Genomic DNA, 22705 nt, shown 5'->3' with positions numbered 1-22705 from the left:
CTTTACACGCAATTGGTCTATCATATAATGATATAATTATTTTGTATATATTATTTCCCAAGTTCTGAATGAATACTTGAAAATTAATTATTGTTATTGGGTTATAGGTTTAGCTTATTTTTGGTTGGTGTATCATTTTATTCGTGTATAGGGATAATTAACCATACTTGTCTAATATAAATAGAACATTATGTATGAACTGAATCTTAATGCTCTTTTCATATTTTATTTAAAGAAAATATTTTTATAATTAGTCTTTTGTTTTTGAAATTACAAAATTAAAAAATATTTTTTGAAATCATGTTTTATAATATTATTTTTACTTTTTAATTTTTTAATTAAGAATAAAAATTTTCAAAAAAATCACTTTCTAATTTTTTTCAAACAATTTTTTTCTTAATTAATATTTATTTAGACTCTGACTCCAACCTAAATTTTAGAACCAAGTCCAGACCTTGGCCCCTACCCCGGACTCGGACTCAACTCCCAATCCCAATTTCGAACCCGAACTCAACTTAAATAAAATCAATAAATACAAAAATAAAATTTACTTAACACTTTGTTTTTAAAATTGAAAAACAAAAATAAACAAAAGTAATTATAGGAGGTATTTTTGTTTTTCAAGATTAAAATTTTAAAAAACAAAAATTTTACTTTTATTTTTATAATTAAAAAATTCAAAATAAAAGTATTACCAAATGCCACCAAAACTTTTACACTTTTCCTCTTCTGTACTGTAAAACCTAACGATGACCACTACTTAATTTTATTTGAGTAATTTGCGGCAAAACCCCCTTAACTATCAATTTACTTGCAAAAAACCATCCAACCTCATATTTTGGTGGGAAAACCCTCCAAAGTACTATTCTGTTTACATTTTAAGATGCCGTATGTCCAGCTCATAATTTTGCCCACGTGGCAATGACAAGTCACTAAAAAATTATCCTATGTGGCCATATTTTACAAAATAAAAATAAAACTTTAAGAGTAATTTGCGGCAAAACTCCCCCAACTATCAATTTACTTGCAAAAAACCATCTAAAAAACTTTAAGGTTGGATGGTTTTTTGCAAGTAAATTGATAGTTGAGGGAGTTTTGCCGCAAATTACTCTTAAATTTTTTGTTTTTATTTTAATTTTTATTTTGTAAAATATGGCCACGTAGGATAATTTTTTATTGACCTGTCATTGCCACGTGGGCAAAATTAAGACTTAACGAGGCTGAATAGACGACACCTTAAAAATGTAAACGAAACAGTACTTTGGAGGGTTTTCCCACCAAAATATGAGGTTGGATGGTTTTTTGCAAGTAAATTGATAGTTGAGGGGGTTTTGCCGCAAATTACTCTTTTTCTAATAAAATTTTCATTAATTAATAACATGCATATTAGATAGGGGCATACCCCATCTTTTCTCACAAAGAAAATCTACTACATATCTACATATTATTTACAAGTTTCATAAATGTTATATCCTTTTTAGACAAATTATTCTCCTTAAAAAACTAGCAGTCTTAATGCTCATCTTAATTAAGGTGTTTACATAAGAAGGGGGCCAAACATTTTTTCTTAAAAACACACAAACTTCGATTATACCATATTCCATACACAGCTCCACCCAGTGTTGCATAATACAAATCATGGACAACACTCTTAATCCGATCTTCAAACTAGTTTGGCTAAAGTAGACTACCTAGCAACCCTCAATATGCTCCATAACTCTCAAAGAATAAGAGCATGAAAAGTATAGATGATCATGGGATTCAAGATCCTATTCACACACAAGGCAGAAGGGAGAGTCAATCTTGACTTGTTTTGCAATCGGGGCTGGCCCAAGGAATTTCGAGGCCTTGGGCGAAAAATTAAAATTAGACCTTTATAACAAGTCGACCTGGGAGGGGTCCCTAGTCCTGCGCCCAAATTGACTTCGGGAACTCCAGAATGAAAGTTCAGACTTCAATAACTTGAATCACTACTACAAAACAAACCTTTACAAGCGCTTTTTTCAGCATGATAATAAATAACCGATAGCATAGGGTTGAAAATTTTTAGAAGAAATTTTAATAAATAATTGTACAAAATAAATCTTAACTTTATTTGGGCAACATTTTAAAATAATTGTACAAATAAATATCAATTATATATGAAGTATTACTTTTTGTTTTTCAAGTTGTGATTAACTTACCCAGCAAAAAAGTTGTGATTAACTTTTTCTTTTTTAGGCTTTACCCCACCTTAAAGGGCTATTTAAGAGGAGAAAATACCAAAAAAAGCCACTTTGTGTACTAATTTCCTAACCACGCAACCACAGCACAAATTGTGATTAAATATTTAATTATTCTACAAAATAAAATCTTCCATTCCCACCAAACATTATCTAACCAATCCAAATCCTATAAGAAATCACAATATAATATATACCAAAGGAGAAACCATATATTAAAAAAATTGTTCACACAAGTTTTTCTCTTCTAATTTATAGGGCTGCACAGTCAAGAGTGGAACATAAGCATAAAATATAAGAACCTTGTCAGCAATTGAACAATAAAAACGCTATTCAAACCAATTCACTTGGCGTGCAAAAGACTCCAAACTGATTATTGTGTATTTGAACTATTGTCCCATGAATGTTCCACCAAGATATATACAATTGTGTGTATATATGTGTATATATATGTACATACTCTAATACAAAACAACTACAACCCAATTCCCTTGAAGTGAGTCTAGTTCATTTAACTTTTTCATATCTGCTAAACAAAAGCTCTTTAGTCACAAGCTATGGCATCTACTGAGAAAGTTGACCCTGAACAAGGAAAGGAAGCTCCTCCATCTCCCAAACCAATCTCAGGGCCCTCATCAGCTACTTGTACAGCTGAAGCTACTTGCTTTAAAGTTGATGTGGCTTTAAGGGTCTTGTTGTTTGCATCAACAGTGGCTGCTATTGTTGTTCTTGTTACTAGCAAGCAAACTGTTCGAGCTCCTTTCCCACTTTCGGCCAAGTTCAATCACTCTCCGGCGTTCATGTGAGTTTAATCTGAAGTTTTCACTAACTCGATTTTGTCAAGTGTTTTAGTTTTTCACATGTTATGTTTGAAATGATTTGAAGTAAATTAGTGAGTAAGAATCACCACTTTTGATTATGCATAGTAAGAATTATGATATGAATTTGTTTAGTATGAAACATACCATTTTGAGATTAAGTTTCAAATAGTTGATTTAGTCTTGTACATCTTTTTGCAGATACTTTCTAGTGGCTTTATCAATTGCCGGTCTTTACAGTTTAGTTACTACTCTAGGATCAATTTCAGTCATCCTGAAGCCTGAATACTCATCTAAATTCTTGCTCTACTATGCCATTTTTGATGTGGTAAGCTCTCTATTCTATTCACTTATAAAAGATATTATAGATGAAAGACAAGCCTTACTTGTTGTAAGGAAAGAAAAGAAAGCCAATATTAAGCTGATGTGCATATCTATTGGTAATGATGCAGCTCATACTGGGGTTGGTTGCCTCAGCCACTGGCACAGCTGGAGGAGTAGCATATGTTGGATTGAAGGGCAACGATCATGTCAGGTGGCAGAAGGTGTGCTCAACTTTTGACAAGTTCTGTCAACATTTGGCCGGCTCTCTTGCAGTTTCTTTGTTTGCCTCGGTTTTGCTGGTTTTACTAATCTGGCTCTCTGTGTTCTCCATCCACAAGAAAATCCCAAAGTAAAGCCTCACAAAGCCATTTCATGTCTTGGATTTGTGTGTTATATCAGATATCAGTGTTTGGATTTGTGTATATCTTATTTGTATATGTTTTCTACTTGTGCAGCATATCTCATTGATCCATTGTTTTATATTGTTCCATCTGTAGTTTATGAATCCTGTAATTGAACTTCATTGACATGTAGTTGTAAGAGATTTGTTCAAGTACTCTATCAAGTTGTGGTCTCAAAGTCTCACAAACCAATATAAGTAGTACTTGTGTTTATAATTCCTTTCCTTGTTTCCAAAAGTCATAAGAAGTTGCGTTTTCTCAAAACTTTCCTATGCAATAATTTATTAAGATAATAATAAAGACTTGTTCAAAACTAGATATTCCAAAAGCTAGTGACACGAGCAATTTGAAAGAAGATTGAAACATCTCCCATATAATAATCAGAAGACAAAGAGCATAATTAAACAAAAGCCCCTGATTGAAACTCAAATAATGTACATAATTAAACAGACAGTATTATATGAAACTGGTTTAATAAATTGACTGTGTTCCATTCCATTGTTTACAAACTTTATTACCATTAGCACAAATTCTTTTCAAAAAATAGTTTGTTCTCCTAATTCCTGTCCACTCATTCCTTCCCTCAAAACTCTCTCAAAAAACTCTTCCAAAGTGTCGTTTCCATAACTTGGTGTCATCTCAGCACTATATTCACCAGTCTCAGGGTCCAAAATCAGCATACTCTCAGCAGCATAATACCTTCCAATCTTACCAAACTCAGCAGCATCTTCCATTGATGGAAATATCTTGACAAGGTTATCAAGAATCCCAATAGCAAAGTCCATTATCCCAATTGGCACTTTCAAAAACTTGGGTTCTCTTCCCAAAAGTTTGAACAACATCTCCCCTTGTTCCAATGGTGTCAATGCCTTACCAGGTCCTCCAATGGGCAAAACCTGATTAATCTTGTCTTCACTCAAAACACAATCAGCAATAAAAGAAGCCAAATCTGGCTCACTTATTGGCTTACAAGCACACAACTTTCCATCCCCAAACATCACATAAGGCTTGCCATCTTTCACCAACTCAACCTGACCACCCAAGCTTTTGAAGAAAGCAGTTGGCCTCACAATGCTGTAAGAGAACCCACTATTCTCTTCTGCTTCTTTCATCAACTCAGCCTCGAATTTCAGCTTAGCACGCTGAAATTCAAGAAGGGGTTTTTGCACACAGATGGCTGAAAGCAATACAAAATGGGAAGCCCCAAATTTTCTACCAGCAACAAGACTGTTCTTAGTTGCTTCGTAATCTATCTTCCATGAGTCCTTAACTCCACCTGAACGACTAGCTAGACATGAAACCACAACATCAATAGGAACACTTAAACTTTCCAAAGATTTCTCCAAACAATCAAAATTGGTAACATCTGAAAAGCACACATTGGCTCCTTTCAACTCATTAAATGTCTCTTCTTTACTATTTTTCCCTTTGATCCCACTCCTCTCCCTAGCCACAGCTATGACATTGAACCCTCTATTGATTAACTCTTTAACAACAAATTTCCCAATATACCCAGTTGAACCCACCACCAAAACATTAACATCATTGGGTTTTTTAGCTCTGAATGAAGATGATTCAACAGTTTCAGCACTTGGGGTTACTGAAGCTGTAATGGGGTGGTGGTTGAACTTTTCTCTGCTTAACTTATTCAAAGGAGAGTATGGCAAGGCGTAAGGAGTGGTGGAGCTTACCTGAATTCTGGTGATGAAGTCTGAAGAGAAACGATTGAAGAAAGTTTGGTGCTTGGCCGAGTGAAGATTTAACACATGGGAGGAGAAACGAAGAGACATTTTGGTTTTTCAGTTCAGTTATGAGAAAAATGAGAAAAGGTTTGGTGAGTAGTGAGTTGATGATATACTATAATAGGTCACAAGGAAAGAAAATGCGAGAGAGTAAAGGAAAAGGAGTAGAGTAAAATATGAGGCGAGCAATCCTCCATGGTTGTCAAAGCTTGAAGCTGTGGATTATCAGAGTAGAAAATCTAAATGATAGGTGGATATGTTTACTTGAGAGATGACGTGTGTAGTCTTTGGAATTTACTTTAAGATTTGTGTTTACACTACAAGGACAACAACTTTATAATATTGCATCTAAACCCTTCAATTAAAAAATAATTAATTCCAACATTACAAAGTATCATATTGCTCATATATTAGACCATTTTGGGTTAAATTTGACCTAAAATATACCATAAAGTATTTGGTCCAATTTTCATATTTGTCCTCCAATGTACAAGGTGTAAATTAATTATAAAAATTAATATTACCATTAATATTCATTAAAAATATACAAATAATTAACTTTATTTATATTATTTTAATAACTTATAAATATAAAAACATTTTTTATTAATAAATAGTATTAATGAGTGGCAAATAAGTAATTAAAAAATGTGTCATTTATTGTGGGCTAAAATTTAGCACATGCTATCTTTTGTGCCAAATTTGGCACAATTTTTACTTGGGCCAAATTTGGCACACATTTTAGATCACTATTAGAGTTAACTTTTTGCAAAATATTCTAAAAAATGGCAATACACCACATTTATAGCTCTCCATTGGAGATGCTCTTAGGATTGAACATTGAGCGAGTTGATTGGATTTTGGGTTCAAAAAGTTGTACTCAGACACAGCTCGTGAAATAGTTTCATGTTCGTGAGTTCAGGTTGACCGGATTGACCGGATTGGTCGGGTCAACAAGTTGACCCAATCGGTCAACTTTCTTTTATTTTTTATTATCACCCAAATTCTTTATAGAAAAAAACAATTATTTAAAATCCAAAGTAGAAACGTAAGGTTCATTGTTCAATGAAAATCATGAATTATGAACATAAATGAATATTGTTGAGAAAAACAAAAAGAGAGAAAGAAATGAATGAAAGTGCCATTCTCATTACAGCTCAAAAGAGAGCAATCAACTCTTATATAAAGAGATAAGTTAACTAAAAGTAGTTACTCAAAAGAGAGCAATCAACTCTGAGATAAGTTAACTAAAAGTAGTTACTCAAAAGAGAGCAATCAACTCTTATATAAAGAGATAAGTTAACTAAAAGTAGTTAAATATACAGTTAGAAAATATAACAGAATTTAACTAACTACTTAACTAACTCTATGTACAAACTATGCTAACTAACAGATGGCACTCTATCTAACATCCTCCCACAAACTGAGCTGGGAAAGAGAGACCAGACTCAGTTTGTTTCTCAGCATTGTGAACTTTGGAGATGACAAAGCTTTGGTCAGTATGTCAGCTATTTGATCTTGGGCTGGAGTGTGTCTAACTCTGAGCTAATTATGCAGTATCCTTTTTCTAACAAAGTAAAGATCTAATTTTATGTGTTTTGTCCTAGAGTGTAGCACAGGGTTAGCAGACATTAGCACAGTAGACTGGTTATCACACCAAATTGTAAGGACATGAGTCAAAGAAAGACCAATTTTAGCAAGCAGAGATTGAAGCCAAGTGATTTCTGCAGTAGCATTTGGAAGGCTTCGATGCTTAACGGGACATTGTCTTTTGCTTCTTTGAACTCCATGAAACCAAGTTGGCCAACCAAGATAAATGCAAAAACCAGAGGTTGATCAAAGATCAACAGAGTCTGATGTACAATCAGCATCACAGAATCTAATTAAAACAAGACTGGAGCAAGGTTTCAGATGTAAGCCAATGTCCAATGTTCCCTTGAGATATCTTAGAATTTTCTTTACAACTTTAAGATGAGATTCAAGTGGATTATGCATAAACTCAGATACTTTGTTTACAACATATGCTATTTTTGACCTAGTTATGACAGCATATTGCAAAGCTCTAACAATACTTCTTCATTGATGTGGATTAGCTACTGGATCACCATCTTGAGCAGATAATTTCTCTCCACCAGTCATAGGTGTTGGAAGAGAATTAGCAAAGTCCTTGGTTCTACACAGAAGGTCCATGACATACTTCTTTTGACAAAGATGGAGACCATTGTCAAGATGAGTAACCTGTATGCCTAAGAAATAATCAATTTCACCAATATCTTTTAATGAAACAGAGGCATTAAGGTTAGATATGAGTGATGAAACCACAGCCATAGAAGTGTGATAAGAATGCCATCCACATATAAAAGAATATAAATGGTATGACTCTTGGTAATCCTTGTAAAGAGAGATTGATCGACTCAGTAGAGGTGAAGTTAAAGGAGATAAGAGCAGTTTTGAGCTTATCAAACTAGGCTCCAAGTGCTTGTCTTGACCCATATAAAGCCTTATTCAATTAATACACACAGTCTCTTGGCAGTCGATAACACCCGCATTCAGAAAATCACCCAACGAGACAACATTAAATGTCAAATTCCCTTATCTGATGTCAAATTCCTCACCTTTCTCTCGGTTTGGGGCTCTAATAATAACTAAAAGCACACTTGATGAGGTTAAGATCTTTGTGCTTTTCAAAGTTTGAAATATTCAAAATATCTTTCATGAAATGCCTTCGTTTTTTAATTCTAGACACGGGTGATACTACACTTCCCTACAGTAATGTTGCTCATCCCCTAATAAAGCTCTCATCGGTTTTCGATCTTTTAGTTTTCAATCTGTTTCACATCTAATGCATTCCAAATCTTTGAAAACATTAATAACACAAAAACAAGCGTAAACCCGAAAAAAAAAACCCATATAACTAAAAGACAGCCTAAATGGAACCCTTGAACAAAGAACACTAAACACTACTAAAAGCCTCAAAACAACTAACACGGAATTCAAGTCAAAAACAACAATTCAAACCTCAAAATTATAAATGATATGCACATATAATTCTTACCAAATTCAACCAATTTCAGCAATTCAAAATTTCGATCCAAACACTTCTCAAACTTACTCAAATCCATTAAAATATATGCTTACCCAATCATGATCAACAAATAATGCATAAATTAAAATTCACTAAAATTTTCATTACAATGTATCAAATTTCATCAATCCATAAGCTTGCACTGTATTACTCTCCACTAATGTAAACAAAAAAGAAGCTTATTATAATGAACAACAATTTAAGCTCAAGCATGTCAACTAACATACCAACTAGACATAACATTACAACTCCAAACACAACTCTTAGTGTCCTTTCTTCCCTTCAGTTGACAGAGTTCATAATTTTTATTTTAGATAACAACATAGCATACAAACTGATACATTTTATTCCCTAATTGTTACAATATAAGCTTGGAAGAGGAAGCTTGCAATCAGAATAAAGAAGCCATTGACCTCTTCAGTGAAAATACTATACAAGTATATTTGGTTTATTGATACACAGGCTTGTATTCATAGCGTTTATATTTATATATATACAACAATACAAATGTACATAAAATCAATTAATAAACAACAAAGCTATGCAGATGCATGCATAACTAATAGGCCACTTACTTAACCCTGTTTCTGAGTGTTCTGATGATACCAGGGAATGTCTGAAGAATCAACAATGGAAATCTGAACCCGTATTACCTCATGAATGGCACCGCGATGGAGCACTGCAAGAACCTCTTCTTCCTTAGCCATTGCAAAATCTGCCATACAGAAAATGCGAAAACGCGACTCATCGCGCATGCGAAAGCCATAGAACCATCTTCCAAGCTTCCACCACTTCACACACACTTCCCTATCTGAGATCTTACAGCACTCAAGTGATTCAAGTACATACTCAGCCTGTCAAATACAAGATGCTTTAGAAATCATGATCATGATCATGAGCCTGGTTGAATTAGGCAACTTATTAGGCTGCATATTCAGGTCCATAATGTTTTACATTGACTCACTAAGATCATGTTTGGAATACTAGAAAAGATAAGATAATAAAAAAATTGCTACTTTATAACACCAATAAGGCAATAATTAAGCAATGTTGATACTAGATTTTAGCTTTCAGTTTTTAGCAACTAACCATCAAGCACAAACATGTTACTTAAGTTACTCAGAATCTTAACCTCTAAAATAAAGTCAAAGACATAATATGACAATCGAATTATGATCTCAACAAAACATATTTACCGGTACTCGAAGCCAATTTATGCAGTAATGCAAACCGACCAAGTTAAATAAAGGATTAAGCTTTGGTTTGAAAAGCAACAATTCAACATCTTTAAACCCAAATTGCATTACGTGCAAATCTTCAATTGCTTTCAAATAGTCCCCAACTCCAAGAGAACCAGATAAAGAACGTTGCTCCACGAATTTCAATACCTCCATAGCTCTACCCGCCATTTCATTGTGTCTCTGGATGTATAAGGCCCTCCATCCCTAACACCAATTTTCCACCCCCAAATTAAAATGACCCAATAAACCAATTTTGATCGATAACACACTTTCAAGGAAGGAAAAAAAAAACCTGGAAATTAGGGATATAAGGAGCAGAGGAAGAAGAGGAGGGTTGGAGTTGAAGAGAACCCAAAAAAGGCCATCTTTCTTTAGCTAGAGATTCCCATAAGCAATCAGACTTGCATAGCTCCCTCCAAAAACGAGAACAACTACCCAGTGAACACAGTTCCAAACCCTTAAAAACAAAACTCAGTTGAAATTATATGAAAACTATATGAATATGCATATTTATATTTATATGTATACATTATATATGAACCTGAAGTGAAGAAGCGATTTTGAGGGCAATATCGTTGGGAAGCGATTTCTGAAAGTAATCACAGTGTTTCATTTTTCTCTCTGGAAATATTTTCTTTCTGGGAATTATATCAGAAATTTGAGCTAAAAGAAGAAGTTTTGACCAATCGGAAGTGTGTTCCAGCAGAGTTTATCGTGGTTGACATGCAGAGAATCCCACCACATGAAGCAATAATAAAACCACGTGTCGTTTTGACTTGTAAACAGCCTAACTTAAAAGTCAACTTATTAAGTTTGTGTCACAAACGATATGTCGTTTCTTATTAATATTTTACAAACGACATGCATTTTCTTTAGGGCTTTTTCTTTCTTCTTCTTTTTTTTAACTGAAAACGAATTGTTCTTGTAAAGTAGCCAATTTTTTCATAACGTGAGATGAGATTATATAAGTAGATAAAAAACAAAAGTGTTATTATTTGTTGTCGTTCATAATGAATAATAATGTGTAAATTATGTCGTTTTTCCTTGTAAATGATTGAATATATTTGCCACCAGCTGAAAACGACGGTATATTATGATTAATGAGGGCTCAAACTTCATTGAACTGAAAAAATATAATAACTATATAAAGACTTAATTGATTTTATTCTTTAATTTGTAGAAGTTATTATTTACATATCTTTCATTCATAAAAATTCTCCAAAATAATTCTTATTTTTCATTCCCTTTTGTCATCAGAAAAAAGAAATAGCAAGACAAAGAATGACCATAACTTTATTTTGACATGTGATTTAAATATCAACTTATTAGAAAGACAATTTCTTTATTATTATTATTTTTAATTATGAATTTTTATACCAAATTTAATCAAAGAATTATAGCAAAAATGGAGAAGAATTCCTACACACAAACTTCAGATAAATTAATAAAATTCAATAATTGGTTTATTATTAGGTACTCCTCATAACATCTTTAATTGGGAAAGTAGGTCAAAAAAAAAAACAGATTTGCACTAGCAAAAGAAACAATCAATTATTGTGTGGTATAAATATCCAAGATATACATTTTTTTTTCTTTCAATGAGATTTTTAACAAGAGTAGAAGAACATCATGATGACAAAGTTACAATTAAGACATAAATTAAAAAACATGGTAAAATAAGTATAACACTTTTATTAGGACTCAAAAATTGCAGACTAATTGAGCCTAAGAATCCAATCATTTTGACCATCTCCTAGAGTGGAAAAATACAGAAACTTAAAGAGAAAGAAGGAGAGAAGATGAAGGCAAACAGGAAAGAAAATCTACCACCGGCGGCAGCGATACACCGTAACAACTCGCTGCTGTTGAGGCATGCAAACGGCCATGATGGCAAGAGCTAAGACAATCACTATGAGAACTCCAGAGAGATCAAGTCCATCATCTTCTGATGAACAACAAAGCTTCCCCATCTTCTTCTAAACGACTTCTTTCAATACAACAACACAAAGTCAATACAAACTTTTTTGTGTTTGGTTAATGAAGTAAAGATATGACCAAGTGTTTTGCATAATTTCTAGGTACCACCACACTAAACCAAAGTCAAGTTGACTTGATAATGTTTCTTTTTTTAATCTATTTTGTCATTAAAAAAAACTTCCAATTCCAAATGTGAACTGTACTATATGCTACATTTTCAAGTGTTTAACTAAACCACCACCACCACACCGCCCCTCCTAGTTGACACTTGAAAGTTTCTAAAAGTGGTTGTTTGAGCAAATTGACCAAATTTACTAATCAACAACATGTCTTCTACATATGACAATGACATCAAATTATCAATAACTAATTTGTTTACATGGGAATCTTGTAACTTCTCCTTAAATATAATTTTCAGTCGAATATTATAGTTGGGGTGGCCCTACCAGTGGTTGAGACTTCAAAATGATCCAATCAGTAGAGTACTACTATGTTTTTATATGCTTATTAAGTATGCACTTGCCTAATTTTTTTGTTTAGTTTATCTATTATGAAAGATACCCAAATCTTATCCCCTTAAAAAGTTACCATCTTGGGCTGCTGCAATTAAAACATTCTAAACCCATTTTTTTTTAATTCTGTTCTTTCTTTCTAAAGATAGACAGAAATTTCTGAATCGGGTATAAATTATTACAAGTAAAAAAAATAAGCCAATACTGTTTACAATAATACAATGGAGATCTTAATCCAGAACACTGACTAAAACTTTAAGATTTCTTAGTGTCTTTACAAAGACTCCACCAAGTTATTGGGTAACTATCAATTATAATCCTACAGTGCTATGATTCATCTACATCAGTAAATCTTAGAAGCAATATCATTAACTTAAATCATGCTTGTTAAGTAAATCCCAAGTATGTCTGTATAAGAGAGGAATCCCACTTCTTTACTTTAAAGTCTGAAGCTGTTGTTCACTTCCAGTTTTTACTAACTACAAAACCAAATCATTCCATCTATGATTATGAAAGGAACATAACCATACATGGTAATTGAATAAGAGATTAAAAAAAAAAAGAAACTTATTTACATGTATGAGAATACCTCAAGATTTAAAGACTTTTGAAACAAGAGATGTTAGTTTCATGTCATGTACACATAGACACAGAAAAATGTTCACATAAGTAACTCAATTTTTAGTATAACAATTGTTGAAGTCATTTGTGAGAGCACTGAAACAAGTATTAACAGAAGGTCAATCAATGTAAGAGATTTCGCAGATCCATGCTGAATCATTACCTACTAGGCCAACTATGTTTAAAAGTATCCAACTTGACCGAATATCGGGCTTAAGTGTTTCAAAGGGTCTCCAGGAACTGAGCGAAACTGGGGTATTTTGGCTCCCAGCCTATTTCCAGACGAGTTTTCGAGTTGTTTAATTTCTTACCCAAAGGATCACTTGTTCCTGCATTAAAACCAAAAAATATGGTAATAGAGAGAAAATAAAATTGGCCCCTATACGAAGAACAGGGAAAAATAACAAAGAATTTGATTCTTGCAAGTCCTGAAATGGCAAAATAAACATTGGAGAATAACACTTGAACATGAAAGAAAGTTTATCTCCCATCTGCGTAGGCCATACATGAATTATAGAAAGACATTATACCTGTAAATGCCTCGAACTTTTTGCTGAATTTTCCACTTTGATTAACCAAATCCATTATTTCTTGCCTGTGAGAAATTGACAATGTAAAAAATAATTCTCCGGACAAGAGTGAATTCACATAAATTCTGGACTCTTAACGCCATTTAACAAAAAGCAAGGTAAAGTATAAAAGATGGGAATACCTGGATAAAGGATGATTATCGCAACCCAAGAAAATTCTGCCACGTAGTCTCTTCTTCAAGATTGCAATACAGAGGGAAGCTGCATCCTGGATAGAGAAGCACAAAAGTTGGGAATATTGTTGTTCAGATTCTAAAATACAAATCATTGTTAGGCAGCAAAGGAAATCAGTAAACAAAAGATAGCAGCATTCAAGTCCAGCAAGTCTAACCATAAACTGTTGGATACAACTCAAGAGTGAAATGAATTCTAGCTATGATAAGACTTGGGAAGACAAAAAAAGAAAAAAGACAAAAGACAAAATTCACTACATTACTGAACTAACAAACTTTAGGTACCATTATTTCAGGAAGGAACCATATTGATTAGTGATCGTAAGTACATTTAAAACAAGAAATACATTGATCTCATTTTCATAAAGGAGTAATCGTAGGTTCTTTCTGAAATGAGTGCATATGGATGAAGCACTGACCTCATAATGTATTAGATTCAAAATGTGATCTGGACGAACATCAACAGTTCCCTTGCTTAACCAATAAGAATGTGCACCTCTATCTGCTTTGTGTGTATGATTAAGGTCACTCCACTTAGACAATTTCACAGGAAATATATCAATATTTTTCTACATTCATGAAAGTTCTACAGCTTTACACAATTTATTCTTCACCATTAAATTGCATAAAGGATATGTAAAGCCCTGCCAATCTAATAACACAGCCACCAAACTCCAGTACAACTTTTTCTGCCTTTAAGAGGACATCTGTCCTAGGGCTTCTCCCTACTGGTACCACTGGAGTGTCCTGCACAGAGAAGGATAATAAACATTATGAGAAGATAAAACACCATATTTCCAAGAAGAGTAGTAAACTGTTCAACTACCACAGGTGTGTCCTGCACAGAGGAGAATGAACACTATGAGAAAACAAAACATCATATTTCCGAGAAGAGCTGTAAAACTATTAAACTAAAAGGTGAACAAAGATAAACAAAGCCATATAACTTAGTATAGGAAACATCTACCTCATCGCACGGTCCATTGTCATTGCAATCATATGGTGCAGAGCTTGACGTAAACAAAAAAGAACCTTCACCGTTCCAGCTCAATCCAGCTTCCCTGTTATCCATCACATAACCAACAACATAAGTTCATAAAGGACATCTGAGTACGAAAAACTTATGCTAAAAGTTTCAAGTTCAACTACATGATGAACTATACAGCATCAACTAAGGTCCATATATGATATATCAAGTTCTACATTTATGGAGTTAAAACAATGATGAAGGTTCCACATCAGATAGACAGGAACATTTTCAGGCTTACCTAACATCACCAGCATAATCCGCAGAACGAGAGGGAGGAGCACAAAATATAACATAAGGAAATTTGTTGGACGAATTCATACCCTTCAAAGAAGGATTAATGCCCATCTCAATCAACTCTTCATGATGATCAGTGGTCACAGTTTGCCCATATATTTGGCAACCTGGATGGTCCTGATTACAATACATACATATGTTCATTCAATATCACCGCAAAACCGCATAACCATTAAACACTTCACGTTATCCAAATTCTCAAAACAAACAAAATCCCATATTCTAATCCAATTTGACAGCCTTGAACTATACCAACTCAAACTATAGTATTTAGCGTAATTCAGGGTTTAGGAGTTAAGGACATGTACCTCCCGCCATTTCTGAGCTACTAAGCGACCAAGAACACCTGGCCCAACAATCAACAAGTCGTTCTCTCCAACCAAACGAGCAGAAGAAACCTTCAATTCGTCATTTGTTGCACCTTCACCAACAAATAATAAAGCACAAAATTACCCACGTAAAGGAAATCTCCAAACTTTGCACTAAAACAAACAAAAACAAAACATGGATTTGAAATTAAAAAAAAAAATACCAATGGTGGAAGATGCAGAGGCTTGAAGAGGCGTGGCCATCGTCAGTGATGACAATGATAATGATATACTCCGTTTGTTGAAGAAAGTTTGACACTGAGAGGATGTTGAAGCAAAAAACGAGAAGTAAGAAGAAGGGAGCGGTTTGAAAAGCCCAGCTAGTGGCTGAGCATGGGGTCGATTGGCATTTGAGAAAGCAACAATGGTTTCCATCAAATTTAATGTTAATAAATTTTGGGATTTCTTCCTTGGGGAACCAGGAGAGAGGAGGGAGACCCTCGTGTCCGTCGCAGAAGATTAGGGCCTGATTGATATATTTTGATTGGTTCAATATCTAAATTGCTTTTGAGTTTTAAAAAACTAAACCTGTGATTGGTAGAAAATCTGAAAATATAACAGCAACGAAATATGTAATTGGTGGAAATGAAATTGAAAACTATTTTACTTGAATATTTTTATATAATATTAATTTATTCATATATGTAGTAAAACTAGTTAATTAATTAAATATATGGATACAGGAATATAATCTAGATGGATCAATTTATAATGAATATAGCAAGCAACTATCCAATATGACTTCAGTTATGTGTAACATGAGTGCATATTCACAACAAACTCTATAGTGTTATCAACATATCATCCTGATTGTGTGTAAAAAAGGAAGTATTACACCAAATTCAAATTATTTTCTCACATGCGTTTAACTTGTTAAACTTGTTATTGAGGCCACTAAGAAATCATATCAAAATACATTGTAATCAATCTTTTAAAGCAAATATAGTTCATTGTAGAATTTAATCAAACAGTACATAAGCAAAACCAAAAAAAAACAGTAAAAATATCTAACACTTAGATAGAGATCAAATCTTTCTACATAAACACCAAAATATCAAAAATAATCCGCGATAATATTATAAGCTCTGCTGCAAAACATCAAAATAAAATGGATAATCATCCTATATATGTAAAATATAATCAAAATGCGTTATGCGTTATGCCAACAACTAATTATAGAATCAATATACATATTAGGCAAATTGTATTGATGAGGTTTAACCAAACACAAAAGCACAATCTTCAAGTATTTATATGAATCATTCTTTACTATCCAAAAAAAAAAAAAGTTCTCCACTAAATGCTCATGAAATAAGCATATATAATAAAAAGTTTATTAAAAAAAAATAACACCCAGTATTTATCGATCATGGTATCTTCATGTAATATTACAATAGAAACCTCATATTGCTTCTAATCTTAAATAATGCTTAGAAAGGAAAACACAGAAGGCCTCAAAATGTGACAAGAAAAATTCCAACCTGATATAAAACAATAAAGAGAAATAAAAGAAAAGTAACAGCACAATCAAATATAATTTTAATTACAAAAAGTGGATTTTAGATTTTGAGTACATACCTGAGACAAAAGAAATCTGAAAAATCAATTTAATGAATTTTGAAGAAGAAGAGGAACAGTGAAGGGAAGAGAAAGTGAGCAATGAGGCTAATTAGTTTTGAAAATGATAAAATAGGATTTGCTTCTCACTCTCACTGTCATGGGATTTCACTATCCAATCATCAACTGTCACGTGTTATAGATAAGTTTTTTTTTTTAATGGTAAAAATTAGGATCAACATTTTGCTCACACAAACTTCATTTTAAACCTTCTTTAAATTTATTGGGTAAGAAAGTGTTTCTTACCTACCCTTAAAAACAAGACACATCTTTTTATATTTTTTGGCATTTGTATTTCAAAAATCAGAAAGTTTTTGTCAAGAATTGTTTTCAAAAATCAATAAGGAAAGTTGGGACTTTGAGGATAATCAAATATCATAATCTCAATCACAAATGATATTGATTAAAGTTGGGCAGATGTTGCTTTTAGGACTTTACCAACATTTTATGAAAAATTAAATTTTTTTTACCATAGGGAGAGTATGGTTGCAAAGTTAAAACTTAAAAAATTTAACGGAAAGACACCATCAGAACTCAAAAGTGAAGCATGTCACCTAATTTGACTTAACTTGTGAAAATTTACTGTGTCCACATATAGCAAGGATTGATAAATTGAGTGTAATTTCTTGATTCTATGAGTGGTGGTACATAGTCGCTTTTAGAGGCATTTACCGTGTACACGTAATGCAATTTTAGCTAATTTTTTGAACCACACCACATGGACCTCAAAATCACACAAAGCGCACTACAAAATTGCGATGTGGGAGATTTGCAATAATTGCAAATTAATTTTAAAAAATTTATAAACATTAATAAAATTACATCATATAATTCATTTACAAACAATATAACTAAAGATGTTAACACAAAATAATAAAACAATAACAAAATAAGGTATAAAATATATAAATACTTCAAAACTCAATACATAATATAATATAAACTATAAAATAATTCGTAATTTTGCCTTGAATTGTTTATACGACTACATTTTGCTCTTTATAATATTCTGCTTGTTAATAATATTATTCTAACAATTTTAAGTAAAGAAACGTCATTCTTTCATTATACTCTCTTTTTTTTTTTTTTTGGCCTAAAATTGATAACGTGGCCATTTAATAAAGGTTATAATTGTAATTTCAATCTATTTGGATGGAAATTATTTAATGATATGGAAATTAATTACAATTTCTAATTTGTGTACAACTAATAAAAAAATTCAGAGAAAATGATTTTTCAACCCAGAAAATAATTTATAAAGGAAAAAAAAATCAAATTTTAAAGCATTAGTAAAAGGAAGACGAGGTTCTAGAGTGTCCATAGAAAAAAGTTGAGAAAAAAGTGGTTAGGGTTATTCGTGTTTGTTTTTATGGTCCATATGAAAAAAGAAGTGGATTTTATGTTAAATATATATATATATTAGTTAAATCTAATATGAACTATAAGCTTAAGATCTCAACATGATTACATAAAATAAATCTAAACTATAAGTTAAAAGAATTTTACTTCTTGATGCCTATCATGGTATTCTCAATTCCTTTCGTATATTTTATCAATCAACCAATCCAGGTGCTATGAACTTGATGAAGACTTCATGCCAGAGTCTTCCAAATCAATCATCAACATTCTGGATAAGAGTGGGCTTACAGGATCAATTAGATGAATGAATTTTTTATCACAACGTGTGCTCAATTCATGAGACATTGTGAACTGAGATGAGGGAAAAAAACACCTTTCTCTAGAGAGAGAATGAGGCGTGTAGGATGAGAGATAGAGGGGAGTCAACCAAAGCTTTTTGGTTCTTGAGTTGTTATTTTTCAACTCTCAATTATATCGTATATAATGACTTGAAACTTAACTGTTACGTATTATGTATATATCATATTGTTAACCCAAAAATTGATCTTGGTGACGTGGACATCAATATTTGACAGATGGCAAGAAAGAAAACATCTCAAAGTTGAGTAGTCTCGAGTCATAGTAGTCGACCTGGGAGGGGTCCCTAGCCCTGCGCCCAAGTTGACTTTGAGAACTCTGGAATGGGTGCTTAGATTCCGCCAAGTTATGTTCAACTCAATATCTTTCAGTATTTTGTACCATAAATACATGAAGCATCCAAGTCCAAGGCCTGAGAGCTGAAAATACACAAAACAACACCACAAAAATCAACCCAAGCGCCTAGGGTTTCACCTAGTGCCTATGTTGACAACCTAACTAGGGTTTCAATTTCAAGGACCTTCTTAGTGCAAATGGTTCAAACTTTGTACTGGGACATGAACTAAACATATCACGAACAAATTTGAGGCATCAAAATTAGATTCGGAGAACTTTTACTTTTGAGTACTCGGAGCACCAAATGCCCCAGGTGTTAATTTTTAGGGTTCATATCAGAGTCGCAGTGAAAGAGAATACAATCAGATTTAATAATAAAAATTTGTTGAATCTGATATGAACCATAAACCTCGGATCTCAACACAATTATACATAACACAAACCTAACTATTAGTTTAGAGATTTTTACCTCTTATTACCTATCAGGGTTTCCTCGCTATTTTTTTGTATTACACAATAAAACATCCAATCCGAAAGAACTTGTAAGAGAATTCATACCAGGGTCTTCCAAGCAAGCCTCAACACTCCAGGAATAGAGTGGTCTATTAGATTTAATTTGGATGAATATAATTTAGTGATCATTGTGTGTACTCAACTCATGAAATACTGTAATTGAGATAAGAAAGAACATACTCACACACAACCACCTATAGAGATAGGTGTGTGAGAAAGAGAGCTAGAGAGAGTGGCTTGCGTGAGTTACAGAGAGAGAGAGAGAGAGAGAGAGAGAATTAGAAAATTCAATCGTATTTTTAAACCTAAAACTAATCTCTCGTTTTAGTCTTGTCTCTTGTTATTATGATATATATTATGTATATAATGTTATAAACAAACCATTTTATTTAATCCTATAAAATAAAAGATAGTATTTATTTTAAATTTAAATTCAAATTTCAAGTTTTAAATATAAATATCATATAGACATGTACTCCACGGCATCAGAGCAAGTAGTCAATTTTTAGAAATCAAAGATGTGCTTTGGTGCTACGGTGGATGATAGCGATAGAATGTGTCTAGCGTCCCTAATGGAAATGAAGGTTGTGGATAACTACGGGAAGTACTTGGGACTGCCTTCCTTTGTTGGGGGAACTAAGAAAGAGCTCTTCGAGACAATTAAGAACAGAGTTTGGAATAAGGTGAAGGGATGGAAAATTTCTATGTTCTCTTTAGCCGGGAAAGAGGTTCTCATTAAAGCAATTCTTCAAGCGATGCCTACTTATACAATGAGTTGTTTCAAGATCACTAAGAGTACTACCAACAGTCTTCCATAGGATGGCTGCCCAATTTTGGTGGGGTTCATCGGAACAAAATAAGAGAATACATTGGAGTAAATGGACTTACTTATGCAAGCTTAAGGAGAAATGGGGTATGAGGTTTCTAGATTTGAGATTATTCAACTAAGCACTTTTGGCTAAATTGGAGGTGTATATGTTATCCCAATCCCTTGTGTAGTAAAGTTCTAAAAGCTTGTTATTTCCCTAACAAAGATGTTCTGGCTGCTAAGTGTGGTGCTCATGCTTCCTTTGTCTGACGTAGCTTAATATGGGGTAAAGAAATTATTTTGAAGGGCTATCGATGGAGGGTGGGGGACGTGAATATGGTGAGGGTGTTGGAGGACCCATGGCTACCGAGACCTCATACTTTTAAGGTCTACAGTAAGCCATTTCTTCCTAAACAAATGAGGGCGGTGGATTTATTTCTTGTTGATGGGTCTTGGGATACGGACTTCATTCATACACTGTTCAATAAGGATGGTGCGGAGCTTATATTAAGCATGCCGAGTAATGAATGGGGCCTTGAGGATAAAATTATGTGGCATTTCACCAACAATAGAGAATACTCAGTTCATAGTGGGTACAAATTGGCTATTGCAATGTGTGAAGATTCTTTTCAATTTGACTCATCTAGAACTCGAGGCATGGTGGAACTTATTGTGGAAGCGGAGAATTCCTCCAAAAATAAAGCATTTTGTTTGGAAGTGTTGTCACTCATGGCTTCCAACGAATTATGTTTTATCCAAGCGGGGCATTCAAGTGTCTCCTCTTTGCACACACTATTCTAAAAGAAAATGAGATGATATTGTTCATGCGTTATGGGGATGTCGATATAGTATTATGGTGTGGAAACAATGTGGCCTTCGGACTCTTCTTCGTGACAATAGGACTTCGGACGTCACTACTTTTTTGAGCAATATGGCTAAGGTTTGTGACTCTAATACCTTTAATTTTTTTTTCTAGTTGTTGCTTGGAACTTATGGAATGTCCGTACTGGTGTGAAACATGGGGGAATCTATCCAAGAGCGGGCGATATGGTTGACTGGTGTGGACGATTTTAAAAGACTTTCAGGATGCTAATGGAGGACAAACATGTATTGGTTCGGCTAGGGAAGAGGGGAAGTGGTGTCGGCCGGGGGTGGGTTGTGTAAATATCAATGTGGATGCGAGTTAAAAGACTAATGAAGGCCATGCTGCACTTAGCTGTGTGGTGCGAGGAAATGATGGTGCAGTTGCTTTTGCAGCTGCCAAAGTGGTACACCAGCAGCTAACGCCTCTTATGGCTGAGCTGATAGCCATTAAAGAGGGACAACAAGTGGGGATACAACGGGGTTATCGTAACTTTACAGTGAAATCTGACTGTCTATGAGCAATCTAACTGCTTTAAGAAAAAGGAGATAGTTGTCGCGACATTGACGAGCTGCTACACCAAATTAGAGTTTTATTGCAACGTCCTACTGTTTTTAGTTTATTTTTTGTATATCAAAAGGCCAATCAAGTGGTTCACATTTTAGCCAATCAAGCTTTGTTATTCAAAATTAGTGCTATGTGAATGGGGGCTATGTTGGGTTTTATGCCCTAAATAAAACTCATTTCATATAATCAGATTTACTTATTAATAAAGATCAGAAATAACATTTTATGTTGCATGGTTCACATAATTTATTTCATGATTATAGGTATATAATGTATGAATTCTTTTTAAGTCCAGAACATATGAGTTGGTTAAAGATTATAGTGTTGTCAGCACAGTGGAATATAATCTTTATTATATGTTCAAAAGTTGATTCCCTGATTTGTCAGAACACTGGATTTAGACTGACATGGTATAATCAGCGATAGGTATTCTTACACCTTGGAAAAGTGTTATGTCCTTTCCAGGACATTGGCAAAGTTTACCAGTATCGGATGCATGGAGTATGCATTGGAATGGACCGATATTGAACTTTGAATTAGATTTTGAAACATACCGTAAACATCTATTCAATTCAATATCATAAGTTGATCCTAGATCACATGATCGAAATCCTGATATGGTTAGGCTCAATTTCAAGAGTGTTACTCGTGTTCTTTGATTTGTTAGTTAAGCCCAGTTTTGTATCAGGGTAATACGTACATTTTGGGAACACGGTAATGCAATTGAGTGGGGGAGCGCTAACATAAATATGGAATCTATAGCTTCTATTTGGCAAATAGAAGTAAAGGATGATTTCCTTCGAGCTTAACCAAACGAAGATAAATGGTGGAGATCTCATTTCACTTAGGTGAAATATCATTTATACAGGGTTAAGTGTTTTAAGGATA

General features: G+C 33.5%; 4 protein-coding genes across 6 annotated transcripts; 1 reads left to right on the top strand and 3 right to left on the bottom strand.

The window, feature by feature from the left end:
- Positions 1 to 2426: 2426 nt before the first annotated feature.
- Positions 2427 to 4078, top strand: LOC115722334 (CASP-like protein 1D1). 2 transcript variants are annotated; one of them, XM_030651527.2, is made up of 3 exons: positions 2427 to 3024; positions 3242 to 3368; positions 3493 to 4078. In XM_030651527.2, exons 1-3 carry the CDS (start codon positions 2780 to 2782, stop codon positions 3715 to 3717), a joined length of 597 nt encoding a protein of 198 aa, XP_030507387.2. In that variant the 5' UTR covers positions 2427 to 2779; the 3' UTR covers positions 3718 to 4078. The 2 variants fall into 2 exon arrangements, with proteins under 2 accessions (XP_030507387.2, XP_060960456.1); XM_061104473.1 differs by having other exon boundaries at positions 2509 to 3024; positions 3242 to 4078.
- Positions 4079 to 4162: 84 nt separating this feature from the next.
- LOC115722333 (divinyl chlorophyllide a 8-vinyl-reductase, chloroplastic) lies at positions 4163 to 5785 on the bottom strand. The gene has a single exon (XM_030651526.2). It carries the CDS (start codon positions 5553 to 5555, stop codon positions 4302 to 4304), a length of 1254 nt encoding a protein of 417 aa, XP_030507386.2. The 5' UTR covers positions 5556 to 5785; the 3' UTR covers positions 4163 to 4301.
- Positions 5786 to 8878: 3093 nt separating this feature from the next.
- On the bottom strand, positions 8879 to 10532 carry LOC115723331 (uncharacterized). 2 transcript variants are annotated; one of them, XM_030652763.2, is made up of 4 exons: positions 10375 to 10532; positions 10126 to 10290; positions 9789 to 10037; positions 8879 to 9446 (listed from the first exon to the last, which is right to left on the bottom strand). In XM_030652763.2, exons 1-4 carry the CDS (start codon positions 10444 to 10446, stop codon positions 9168 to 9170), a joined length of 765 nt encoding a protein of 254 aa, XP_030508623.1. In that variant the 5' UTR covers positions 10447 to 10532; the 3' UTR covers positions 8879 to 9167. The 2 variants fall into 2 exon arrangements, with proteins under 2 accessions (XP_030508623.1, XP_030508624.1); XM_030652764.2 differs by having other exon boundaries at positions 9900 to 10037.
- A 2360-nt stretch (positions 10533 to 12892) lies between these two features.
- Positions 12893 to 17176, bottom strand: LOC115722900 (uncharacterized). The gene is made up of 10 exons (XM_030652263.2): positions 16977 to 17176; positions 15563 to 15944; positions 15339 to 15451; positions 14975 to 15147; positions 14674 to 14767; positions 14343 to 14453; positions 14126 to 14215; positions 13656 to 13741; positions 13474 to 13538; positions 12893 to 13272 (listed from the first exon to the last, which is right to left on the bottom strand). The coding sequence occupies exons 2-10, from the start codon at positions 15771 to 15773 to the stop codon at positions 13166 to 13168; spliced, it is 1050 nt and encodes a 349-aa protein (XP_030508123.1). The 5' UTR covers positions 15774 to 15944; positions 16977 to 17176; the 3' UTR covers positions 12893 to 13165.
- Positions 17177 to 22705: the final 5529 nt, after the last annotated feature.

This window comes from Cannabis sativa, chromosome 9 (assembly GCF_029168945.1).
Source record: "Cannabis sativa cultivar Pink pepper isolate KNU-18-1 chromosome 9, ASM2916894v1, whole genome shotgun sequence".
Classification (NCBI taxonomy): domain Eukaryota; kingdom Viridiplantae; phylum Streptophyta; class Magnoliopsida; order Rosales; family Cannabaceae; genus Cannabis; species Cannabis sativa.
The sequence above is the reverse complement of the archived record's forward strand: the minus strand, read 5'-3'. Positions and strand labels throughout refer to the sequence as shown.

Coding starts and splice junctions, on each gene's coding strand:
- LOC115722900 (XM_030652263.2), bottom strand. CDS start 15,773: ATGGAAACCATTGTTGCTTTCTCAAATGCCAATCGACCCCATGCTCAG. Junction 15,452..15,562: donor CTCTGCATCTTCCACCATTG/GTATTTTTTTTT, acceptor TTGTTGGTGAAG/GTGCAACAAATGACGAATTG. Junction 13,539..13,655: donor GATAATCATCCTTTATCCAG/GTATTCCCATCT, acceptor AATTTCTCACAG/GCAAGAAATAATGGATTTGG.
- LOC115722333 (XM_030651526.2), bottom strand. CDS start 5,555: ATGTCTCTTCGTTTCTCCTCCCATGTGTTAAATCTTCACTCGGCCAAG.
- LOC115723331 (XM_030652763.2), bottom strand. CDS start 10,446: ATGAAACACTGTGATTACTTTCAGAAATCGCTTCCCAACGATATTGCC. Junction 10,291..10,374: donor AAATCGCTTCTTCACTTCAG/GTTCATATATAA, acceptor TTTGTTTTTAAG/GGTTTGGAACTGTGTTCACT. Junction 10,038..10,125: donor CTTATATCCCTAATTTCCAG/GTTTTTTTTTTC, acceptor AATTGGTGTTAG/GGATGGAGGGCCTTATACAT.
- LOC115722334 (XM_061104473.1), top strand. CDS start 2,780: ATGGCATCTACTGAGAAAGTTGACCCTGAACAAGGAAAGGAAGCTCCT. Junction 3,025..3,241: donor AATCACTCTCCGGCGTTCAT/GTGAGTTTAATC, acceptor ATCTTTTTGCAG/ATACTTTCTAGTGGCTTTAT.